Here is a 12,305-nt window from a genome sequence, read left to right as displayed (position 1 = left end):
ATAATTTTTGAGGAAAGAACAATTATTTTTTATTTTCACGGCTCTGCGTTATAAACTTCTGTGAAGCACTTGGGGGTTGAAAGTGCTCACCACACATCTAGATAAGTTCCTTCGGGGGTCTAGTTTCCAAAATGGGGTCACTTGTGGGGTGTTTCTACTGTTTAGGCACATCAGGGGCTCTGCAAATGCAATGTGACGCCCGCAGACCATTCCATCAAAGTCTGCATTTCAAATGTCACTACTTCCCTTCCGAGCCCTGACGTGTGCCCAAACAGTGGTTTACCCCCACATATGGGGTATCAGCGTACTCACAACAAACTGGGCAACAAATATTGGGGTCCAAATCCTCCTGTTACCCTTGTGAAAATAAAAAATTGCTTGCTAAAACATCTTTTTTGAGGAAAGAAAAATGATTTTTTATTTTCACGGCTCTGCGTTGTAAACTTCTGTGAAGCACTTGGGGGTTGAACGTGCTCACCACACATCTAGATAAGTTCCTTGGGGGGGTCTAGTTTCCAAAATGGGGTCACTTGTGGAGGAGCTCCAATGTTTAGGCACACAGGGGCTTTCCAAACGCGACATGGTGTCCGCTAACGATGGAGATAATTTTTCATTCAAAAAGTCAAATGGCGCTCCTTCCCTTCCGAGCCTTACCATGTGCCCAAACAGTGGTTTACCCCCACATGTGAGGTATTGGTGTACTCAGGAGAAATTGCCCAACAAAATTTAGGATCCATTTTATCCTGTTGCCCATGTGAAAATGAAAAAATTGAGGCTAAAATAATTTTTTTGTGAAAAGAAAGTACTTTTTCATTTTTACGGATCAATTTGTGAAGCACCTGGGGGTTTAAAGTGCTCACTATGCTTCTAGATAAGTTCCTTGGGGGGTCTAGTTTCCAAAATGGGGTCACTTGTGGGGGAGCTCCAATGTTTAGGCACACGGGGGCTCTCCAAACGCGACATGGTGTCCGCTAAAGATTGGAGCCAATTTTTCATTGAAAAAGTCAAATGGCGCTCCTTCCCTTCCAAGCCCTGCCGTGCACCCAAACAGTGGTTTACCCCCACATATGAGGTATCAGCGTACTCAGGACAAATTGGACAACAACGTCCGTGGTCCAGTTTCTCCTTTTACCCTTGGGAAAATAAAAAAATTTTCGCTAAAATATCATTTTTGTGACTAAAAAGTTAAATGTTCATTTTTTACTTCCATGTTGCTTCTGCTGCTGTGAAACACCTGAAGGGTTAATAAACTTCTTGAATGTGGTTTTGAGCACCTTGAGGGGTGCAGTTTTTAGAATGGTGTCACTTTTGGGTATTTTCAGCCATATAGAACCCTCAAACTGACTTCAAATGTGAGGTGGTCCCTAAAAAAAATGGTTTTGTAAATTTTGTTGTAAAAATGAGAAATCACTGGTCAAATTTTAACCTTTATAACTTCCTAGCAAAAAAAAAATTTGTTTCCAAAATTGTGCTGATGTAAAGTAGACATGTGGGAAATGTTATTTATTAACTATTTTGTGTCATATAACTCTCTGGTTTAACAGAATAAAAATTCAAAATGTGAAAATTGCGAAATTTTCAAAATTTTTGCCAAATTTCCGTTTTTTTCACAAATAAACTCAGAAATTATCGACCTAAATTTACCACTAACATGAAGCCCAATATGTCACGAAAAAACAATCTCAGAATCGCTAGGATCCGTTGAAGCGTTCCTGAGTTATTACCTCATAAAGGGACACTGGTCAGAATTGCAAAAAACGGCAAGGTCATGAAGGGGTTAAAAATATAGAGGTAAAAATCATTGGTTGACTTGACATGGAATAACCCAATTATCTTCACTATTACTAGGTCCCTATCCTAAATTATGTTCACTATCTCCATCTAGTTGTTCATTATTAATGCTACACTTTTACTAGGAAATATACATATACAATATGTGGCAACGATACATACAAATATATATACTCTAAACCAGGACATGCTTGGGGGGTGGGGGGGTTCAGGACGACTAACCCGACCCCACTACACAAGTCTCAGGGATCGGATCCCCAGTGAAGGGAAAGATATCCCCTTATCCTATGTTAATTAAAGCATACATCTTTAATTTAATAATTTAGTACTATTGTGATCCAGTTACTATCTGGTATTGCAGAAACTGTGATTGGCATATTGCAAAACAGATTGCTAGTTAGAGCTTTAAACTGGAGATTAGCAGGTAATCTCATGGAAAGGTCATGGCAGACAGAAGCATTTAGAATTAATTCCCATTGATGGCTGCTCAGGTCATGCCATTGACTGTTATTGTCCTGACAAGTGGCATTGCTGCCTAGACTACTGGCAGATCAGGAAATATGCTGCAGCTCTGTACAATCTTTTCTTCATCTTGTGAAACTTTCTGAGGCGCTTCATTGGGAGACAGCAGAGACCATGGACTTTGTCTGCTGCTTGCAGGCAACAGCAGCGGTTTCCAGTGTTCTTCCCTCCCGTGAAGGCTTTGGGCTAGAGCTTTTGCAGAAAGAACTAAAAATCTGCTTTTTCTAAACTCCATTTGATCTCAGAAAATATTTGTAAGCCCTTAGGCTGGGTGCGCACGATCCAAAAGTAGCAGTACTTTGGATGCAGCGCATGTCTGCGGAAGCCAAAGCGCTGCTGTTTATTGAAGTGGGGTGAATCCGCATGTGTTCACTGAACCGTTCGGATTCAAAACATTCTATTGGTGAAATTTCTCTTACGGAGATTATTGTCTCCACAAGAGTAATTGATATGCTGCGATCTGGAAAGACGCACCACAAGTCAGTCTTGACAGGTGATCTGCGTCTGTGGATGCTTAGTGGACATTGGATTTCTTGATATCTTGTCCATTATGCTGTAACATCTGGCCACTGCGGGTTAGACACTGCATAAGTACACAGCGTCAAACCTGCAGCGTTTACTGATCATGTGCACATACCCTTAGAAAAATAAGATAATGATAAATCTACATACAGTTTGAACTTTTGAAATAATATAAATATGTAATTTTCAAAATGCATTTTTCTCTTTGGTATTAGGTGTCTGTCTCAATGGACCAATCAGAAGCAATCTTAAAACTACGATGTCAGTTAAAAGAGGTGGAAGAGGAGAGGGGCAGGGCCGCACAATATGGGCTCCAACTCTTGGAAAGTCAAAGTGACTTACAAAATCAGTTAGAGGAGCAACGTTGTGAAATGACAAGTGTTATTGAGGTAAATAAAGGAAAACTTCGCATTATGTTTCAGCCAGATATTATGTTGGACCATAATTCTGATTTCTTTGCTTTTAAATTCTGGATTCAGAACTTGGAGCAAGAAAAATATTCGCTACAGCGTGAAGTGGAACTTAAAAGTCGCATGCAAGAGAATTTATTGTCTGAATGTGAAAACCTAAAACAACAGCAGAAGACATGTCTTGAACAGTTACAGCAACAGCTGGAAAGGAGTCATAATCGAGAAAGGAGTGAACTTAATAACAAGGTATTTATCTCTTGTTTAAGCTCTAACATAAAGAGGCAATGAAACATTTTGAAGCCTTAACCGCTTCCCCACCGCCCACGGTAGATAAACATTGGCGCTTGCTGGGCCCTGTTCAGCGCCGACGTTTATAAACAGTTGGTGGTCTGGCAGCGCTCAGGACCCCTAGGGTCCTGCATGTGCTGCGATTACTGTGCAGAGCGGTAGCTCTGACGGGACATCATTGGGACCTGATTAGATCAGATCCCAATGATAACCCTTTTGCGATCTTCTAGATGATTTTAGAAGATAGCAGAGAGAGACCACTGCTTTACTCACCTCTCCGACGCCCCCCGTGATAAGATCTGATCACATCATGGTGGATCCTGCCTTGTCCTGGCAGCCAGAGTTCACGTTATGACTTCCGGGTCTGCCTGCTGCAGTGTCTTGTTAGACTCAGCCAGCAGGCAGACCCGTGAGACCAGTGATCAGACAAGTAAAAATTGAAGAGAGAGATGTTTTAAAGCTATTTATAAAAAAAACAAACAAAAAAAAAACCACAAAAAAGTTCACATTTGGTATCGCCGTATCTGGAATGAGCCGACCTATAAAACTGTCAGACTTGTTAACTCCTTTAGTGCACACCATAAAAAAACAGAGCAAAAACGTTAGCTTTTTCATCATGCCGCCAAACGAGAAATAGAATAAAACTCGATAAAGTGAAATCAAAATAAAAATGGTAGTGATGAAAGTCATCTTGTCCCACAAAAAGCAAGCTGCCATTCAGCTCCAACAGCGGAATAATAAAGTTGTAGCTCTCAGAATAAAAGGATGCAATATCAATTTTTTCTATAAGTATTGTGAAAAAGCGGCAAAACCTAAAACAATATAAATATGGTATCACTGTAATCGTACTGACCCAAAGCATAAAGCTGCCTTGTCACTTTTTTACCACACGCTTAACAGCAATAATAACTAGATGGGTATTTCCTGAAGGAACTACAGATAGTGCTTTGGAATGGTGCCCGGGCTGCCCCTGCAAGACTTTCACATTTGGGTGCCCCTCAGGCGCTGGTTTGGTAGTTGTAGCCTGAGGGTTGAGGATTTGGTGGGCGGGGCAACTCTTGGTCCGATTTGGTGGGCGGGGCCACTCTGGGTCCGATTTGGTGGGCGGAGCCACTCTGGGTCCGATTTGGTGGGCGGGGCCCCTCTGGGATCGATTTGGTGGGCGGGGCACCTCTGTGTCCGATTTGGTGGGCGGGGCGCCTCTGGGTCTGATTTGGTGTGCGGGGCCCCTGGGGGTCCGATCTGGTGGGCGGGGCCCCTGGGGGTCCGATCTGGTGGGCGGGGCCATTCTGGGTCAGATTTGGTGGCCCGGGTCACTCTGGGTCCGATTTGGCGGGCGGCGCTGTATGCTGCGGGGCTCTGCGCTGTATGCTGCGGGGCTCTGCGCTGTATGCTGCGGGGCTCTGCGCTGTATGCTGCGGGGCTCTGCGCTGTATGCTGCGGGGCTCTGCGCTGTATGCTGCGGGGCTCTGCGCTGTATGCTGCGGGGCTCTGCGCTGTATGCTGCGGGGCTCTGCGCTGTATGCTGCGGGGCTCTGCGCTGTATGCTGCGGGGCTCTGCGCTGTATGCTGCGGGGCTCTGCGCTGTATGCTGCGGGGCTCTGCGCTGTATGCTGCGGGGCTCTGCGCTGTATGCTGCGGGGCTCTGCGCTGTATGCTGCGGGGCTCTGCGCTGTATGCTGCGGGGCTCTGCGCTGTATGCTGCGGGGCTCTGCGCTGTATGCTGCGGGGCTCTGCGCTGTATGCTGCGGGGCTCTGCGCTGTATGCTGCGGGGCTCTGCGCTGTATGCTGCGGGGCTCTGCGCTGTATGCTGCGGGGCTCTGCGCTGTATGCTGCGGGGCTCTGCGCTGTATGCTGCGGGGCTCTGCGCTGTATGCTGCGGGGCTCTGCGCTGTATGCTGCGGGGCTCTGCGCTGTATGCTGCGGGGCTCTGCGCTGTATGCTGCGGGGCTCTGCGCTGTATGCTGCGGGGCTCTGCGCTGTATGCTGCGGGGCTCTGCGCTGTATGCTGCGGGGCTCTGCGCTGTATGCTGCGGGGCTCTGCGCTGTATGCTGCGGGGCTCTGCGCTGTATGCTGCGGGGCTCTGCGCTGTATGCTGCGGGGCTCTGCGCTGTATGCTGCGGGGCTCTGCGCTGTATGCTGCGGGGCTCTGCGCTGTATGCTGCGGGGCTCTGCGCTGTATGCTGCGGGGCTCTGCGCTGTATGCTGCGGGGCTCTGCGCTGTATGCTGCGGGGCTCTGCGCTGTATGCTGCGGGGCTCTGCGCTGTATGCTGTATTACTGTAATAATAATACGACTACAGATAGTCCTTTGGAATTGTGCTGTGCTGTCACTTTAAGAGCTGATATCTGACAAAACTGTGACCTTGTGGAGTTGGTAGGCGTTGGCATAGTAACTGTGTCTGACTGCGCATATCAATGAGCTAATCAGCCAGGTGGCATTTGGCAGTTAAGTTATTTTTAGAAATTGCCTCAGAAACCAGCCCATTTTAAACGTATAGGAAAATTTCCCTATTGAAATGCATTGAAACAATGCTTTCCAATGAGGGGGAAACAATTTTCAAATGCAAATTGCACCAAAACTACAAATCCGATCGACATGAAAATAACTTAGCACACCTCTCGTGAACGCTGGCTTCGAAATGACACCTCACTGGAGTCTGTGCGTTTTACGGTTTGGGCCGCATTAATTGCGGAAAAAAGCCTAATAATAATAAGAATAAAAAGAACTAAATGGGCATTTCCTGAAGGAAATACATGGTGCTTGAACAGCGCTGCCAGCTGCCAATGAACCTCAGGAGCATTCTGGTATGCAGGGCTCTGCCCCTGGGTATCCAATTTGGCCCCTTGGTAGCCACTTTGATGTGCGGGGCCCCTTGTTAGCAACTTTGGCCCCTTGGTAGCCATTTTGGCATGCAGGAAACCTTGGTAGCCACTTTGGAGCACACAGCCTCTCGGTAGCCACTTTGGCACATCCTCTTATATACAGACATCACTCTTATATACAGACATCACTCCTATATACAGACACCACTCCTATATACAGACATCCCTCTATATACAGACACCACTCCTATATACAGACATACCCCTATATACAGACACCACTACAATATACAGACATCCTTCTATATACAGACACCACTCCTATATACAGACATCCCACTATATACAGACATCCCCTATATACAGACACCACTCCTATATACAGACATCTCTCCTATATACAGACATCTCTCCTATATACAGACATCCCTCTATATACAGACATCTCTCCCTTATACAGACATCTCTCCTATATACAGACATCCCCCTATATACAGACGCCACTCCTATATACAAACATCCCCCTATATACAGACACCACTTCTATATACAGACATCCCTCTATATACAGACACCACTCCTATATGCAGACACCACTCCTATATGCAGACACCACTCCTATATGCAGGCACCTCTCCTATATACAGACATCCCTCTATGTACAGACACCACTCCTATATACAGACATCCCTCTGTATACAGACACCACTCCTATATACAGACATCCCTCTATATACAGACACCACTCCTATATACAGACACCACTCCTATATACAGACATCTCTCCTATATACAAACATCCCCCTATATACAGACATCTCTCCTATATACAGACATCCCTCTATATACAGACACCACTCCTATATACAGACATCCATCTATATACAGACACCACTCCTATATACAGACACCACTCCTATATACAGACATCTCTCCTATATACAAACATCCCCCTATATACAGACATCTCTCCTATATACAGACATCCCTCTATATACAGACACCACTCCTATATACAGACATCCATCTATATACAGACACCACTCCTATATACAGACATCCCTCTATATACAGACATCCCTCTATATACAGACATCCCTCTATATACAGACACCACTCCTATATACAGACACCACTCCTATATACAGACACCACTCCTATATACAGACACCACTCCTATATACAGACACCACTCCTATATACAGACACCACTCCTATATACAGACACCACTCCTATATACAGACACCACTCCTATATACAGACACCACTCCTATATACAGACACCACTCCTATATACAGACACCACTCCTATATACAGACACCACTCCTATATACAGACACCACTCCTATATACAGACACCACTCCTATATACAGACACCACTCCTATATACAGACACCACTCCTATATACAGACACCACTCCTATATACAGACATCCCTCTATATACAGACACCACTCCTATATACAGACATCCCTCTATATACAGACACCACTCCTATATACAGACACCACTCCTATATACAGACATCCCTCTGTATACAGACACCACTCCTATATACAGACATCCCACTGTATACAGACACCACTCCTATATACAGACATCCCTCTGTATACAGACACCACTCCTATATACAGACATCCCTCTGTATACAGACACCACTCCTATATACAGACATCCCTCTGTATACAGACACCACTCCTATATACAGACATCCCTCTATATACAGACACCACTCCTATATACAGACATCCCTCTATATACAGACACCACTCCTATATACAGACATCCCTCTATATGCAGACACCACTCCTATATACAGACATCCCTCTATATGCAGACACCACTCCTATATACAGACATCCCCCTATATACAGACACCACTCCTATATACAGACATCCCCCTGTAACAGACTCCTATATACAGGTCAGAGTTGTGGGTCACTTACTTTTCACACACGGGGCCGGGGGGCACTTACTTTTCACACACGGGGTGGAACTTTTCACACACGGGGCCGGGGGGCACTTACTTTTCACACACGGGGCCGGGGGGGCACTTACTTTTCACACACGGGGCCGGGGGGCACTTACTTTTCACACACGGGGCCGGGGGGCACTTACTTTTCACACACGGGGCCGGGGGGCACTTACTTTTCACATACGGGGCCGGGGGGGCACTTACTTTTCACATACGGGGCCGGGGGGGCACTTACTTTTCACACACGGGGCCGGGGGGCACTTACTTTTCACACACGGGGCCGGGGGCGCACTTACTTTTGCACACGGGGCCGGGGGCGCACTTACTTTTGCACACGGGGCCGGGGGGGCACTTACTTTTCACACACGGGGCCGGGGGGGCACTTAATTTTCACACACGGGACGAGAGGGTGTCATAGTCACTTTATTCTGATGTTTGACTTTGATAAATGATCATGTCCTAAAATGGACACCGTATATTTGCATAGCTGCCATCTTTGGAAGGTCAAGTTGGGGGTAATGGAAAGTTCGCCATTATTTCCTATGGGAATTTTTTTTTTTTAAATGCGATTTAAATAAAATCTACATAACGGATCGACTATAAAAGTCATAGCACACCTGTCCCCACCGAGGCCTTCGAAACGCCGCCTGAACGGGGTCTCTGCGCTGAGCGGTTCGGGCTGCATTAATTGCGGAAAACGCGGAGAAGAAGAACTACTAGATGGGCATTTCCTGAAGGAAATACATGGAGCTTGAACAGCGCTGCCAGCTTTACAGCAGCACTTTTCACACACGGGACCAGGGGGGCCACTTACTTTTCCACACCCGGGACCGGGGAGCACTTACTTTTCACACACGGGGCCGGGGAGGCACTTAGTTTTCACACACGGGGCCGGGGAGGCACTTACTTTTCACACACGGGGCCGGGGGGGCACTTACTTTTCACACACGGGGCCGGGGAGGCACTTACTTTTCACACACGGGGCCGGGGGGGCACTTACTTTTCACACACGGGGCCGGGGGCGCACTTACTTTTCACACACGGGGCCGGGGGGCACTTACTTTTCACACACGGGGCCGGGGGGCACTTACTTTTCACACACGGGGCCGGGGGGCACTTACTTTTCACACACGGGGCCGGAGGGGCACTTACTTTTCACACACGGGGCCGGGGGGCACTTGCTTTTCACACACGGGGCCGGGGGGCACTTGCTTTTCACACACGGGGCCGGGGGGCACTTACTTTTCACACACGGGACGAGAGGGTGTCATAGTCACTTTATTCTGATGTTTGACTGTGATAAATGATCATGTCCTAAAATGGACACCGTACATTTGCATAGCTGCCATCTTTGGAAGGTCACGTTGGGGGTAATGGAAAGTTCGCCATTATTTCCTATGGGAAATTTTTTTAAAAAAATGCGATTTAAATAACATCTACATATCGGATCGACTATAAAAGTCATAGCACACCTGTCCCCACCGAGGCCTTCGAAACGCCGCCTGAACGGGGTCTCTGCGCCGAGCGGTTAGGGCCGCATTAATTGCGGAAAACGCGGAGGAGAATAATAATAATAACTAGATGGGCATTTCCTGAAGGAAATACATGGTGCTTGAACAGCGCTGCCAGCTTTACAGCAGCACTTTTCACACACGGGACCAGGGGGGCCACTTACTTTTCCACACCCGGGACCGGGGCGCACTTACTTTTGCACACGGGGCCGGGGGCGCACTTACTTTTGCACACGAGGCCGGGGGCGCACTTACTTTTGCACACGGGGGCGCACTTACTTTTGCACACGGGGTTGGGGGCGCACTTACTTTTGCACACGGGGCCGGGGGCGCACTTACTTTTGCACACGGGGCCGGGGGCGCACTTACTTTTGCACACGGGGCCGGGGGCGCACTTACTTTTGCACACGGGGCCGGGGGCGCACTTACTTTTGCACACGGGGCCGGGGGCGCACTTACTTTTGCACACGGGGCCGGGGGCACACTTACTTTTGCACACGGGGCCGGGGGCGCACTTACTTTTGCACACGGGGCCGGGGGCGCACTTACTTTTGCACACGGGGCCGGGGGCGCACTTACTTTTGCACACGGGGCCGGGGGCGCACTTACTTTTGCACACGGGGCCGGGGGCGCACTTACTTTTGCACACGGGGCCGGGGGCGCACTTACTTTTGCACACGGGGCCGGGGGCGCACTTACTTTTGCACACGGGGCCGGGGGCGCACTTACTTTTGCACACGGGGCCGGGGGCGCACTTACTTTTGCACACGGGGCCGGGGGCGCACTTACTTTTGCACACGGGGCCGGGGGCGCACTTACTTTTGCACACGGGGCCGGGGGCGCACTTACTTTTGCACACGGGGCCGGGGGCGCACTTACTTTTGCACACGGGGCCGGGGGCGCACTTACTTTTGCACACGGGGCCGGGGGCGCACTTACTTTTGCACACGGGGCCGGGGGCGCACTTACTTTTGCACACGGGGCCGGGGGCGCACTTACTTTTGCACACGGGGCCGGGGGCGCACTTACTTTTGCACACGGGGCCGGGGGCGCACTTACTTTTGCACACGGGGCCGGGGGCGCACTTACTTTTGCTCACGGGGCCGGGGGCGCACTTACTTTTCATACACGGGGCCGGGGGCGCACTTACTTTTCATACACGGGGCCGAGGGGGCACTTACTTTTCACACACGGGGCCGGGGGGGCACTTACTTTTCACACACGGGGCCGGGGGGGCACTTACTTTTCACACACGGGATGAGAGGGTGTCATAGTCACTTTATTCTGATGTTTGACTTTGATAAATGATCATGTCCTAAAATGGACACCGTACATTTGCATAGCTGCCATCTTTGGAAGGTCAAGTTGGGGGTAATGGAAAGTTCGCCATTATTTCCTATGGGAAATTTTTTTTTTAAAATGCGATTTAAATAAAATCTACATATCGGATCGACTATAAAAGTCATAGCACACCTGTCCCCACCGAGGCCTTCGAAACGCCTCCTGAACGGGGTCTCTGCGCCGAGCGGTTCGGGCCGCATTAATTGCGGAAAACGCGGAGAAGAATAATAATAATAATAATAATAAGAAAATATAAGAAATCGGATTACAATATGTTGCTTGAACCTAGGAGGTTCAAGCACCATAACTAGATGGGCATTTCCTGAAGGAAATACATGGTGCTTGAACAGCGCTGCCAGCTGCCAATCAACCTCAGGAGCAAGTCTGGCATGCAGGGCCCTGCCCCTGGGTATTCAATTTGGCCCCTTGGTAGCCACTTTGATGTGCGGGGCCCCTTGTTAGCAACTTTGGCCCCTTGGTAGCCATTTTGGCATGCAGGAATCCTTGGTAGCCACTTTGGCCACATCCTCTTATATACAAACATCACTCCTATATACAGACACCACTTCTATATACAGACATCCCTCTATATACAGACACCAATACCATATACAGAGATCCCTCTATATACAGATACCACTCCTATATACAGACATACCCCTATATACAGACAGCACTACAATATACAGAAATCCCCTATATACAGACACCACTCCTATATACAGACATCCCTCTATATACACACACCACTCCTATATACAGACATCCCACTATATACAGACACCACTCCTATATTCAGACATCCCCCTATATACAGACATCTCTATTATATACAGACATCTCTCCTATATACAGACATCTCTCCTATATACAGACATCCCTCTATATACAGACATCTCTCCTATATACAGACATCCCTCTATATACAGACACCACTCCTATATACAGACATACCCCTATGTACAGACAGCACTACAATATACAGAAATCCCCCTATATACAGACACCACTTCTATATAAAGAAATCCCTCTATATACACACACCACTCCTATATACAGACACCACTCCTATGTGCAGGCACCTCTCCTATATACAGACATCCCTCTATATACAG

The 12,305-nt window shown here is 48.0% G+C and overlaps 1 protein-coding gene across 5 annotated transcripts in view; it reads left to right on the top strand.

The window, feature by feature from the left end:
• Positions 1–12,305, top strand: part of SPDL1 (spindle apparatus coiled-coil protein 1) — a 430,051-nt gene that overhangs the window by 57,874 nt on the left and 359,872 nt on the right. For all 5 annotated transcript variants that reach the window (XM_077266079.1, XM_077266077.1, XM_077266080.1 and 2 more), the window contains exons 2-3: positions 3,051–3,224; positions 3,315–3,491. In XM_077266079.1, the coding sequence (XP_077122194.1) occupies positions 3,063–3,224; positions 3,315–3,491 (339 nt within the window). In that variant the 5' untranslated portion in view covers positions 3,051–3,062. The remainder of the gene's footprint in view (positions 1–3,050; positions 3,225–3,314; positions 3,492–12,305) is intronic.

Source organism: Ranitomeya variabilis, chromosome 5 (genome assembly GCF_051348905.1).
Source record: "Ranitomeya variabilis isolate aRanVar5 chromosome 5, aRanVar5.hap1, whole genome shotgun sequence".
NCBI classification, from domain to species: domain Eukaryota; kingdom Metazoa; phylum Chordata; class Amphibia; order Anura; family Dendrobatidae; genus Ranitomeya; species Ranitomeya variabilis.
Note: the sequence above shows the minus strand (reverse complement) of the source record. Positions and strands in the feature narration are given on the sequence as shown.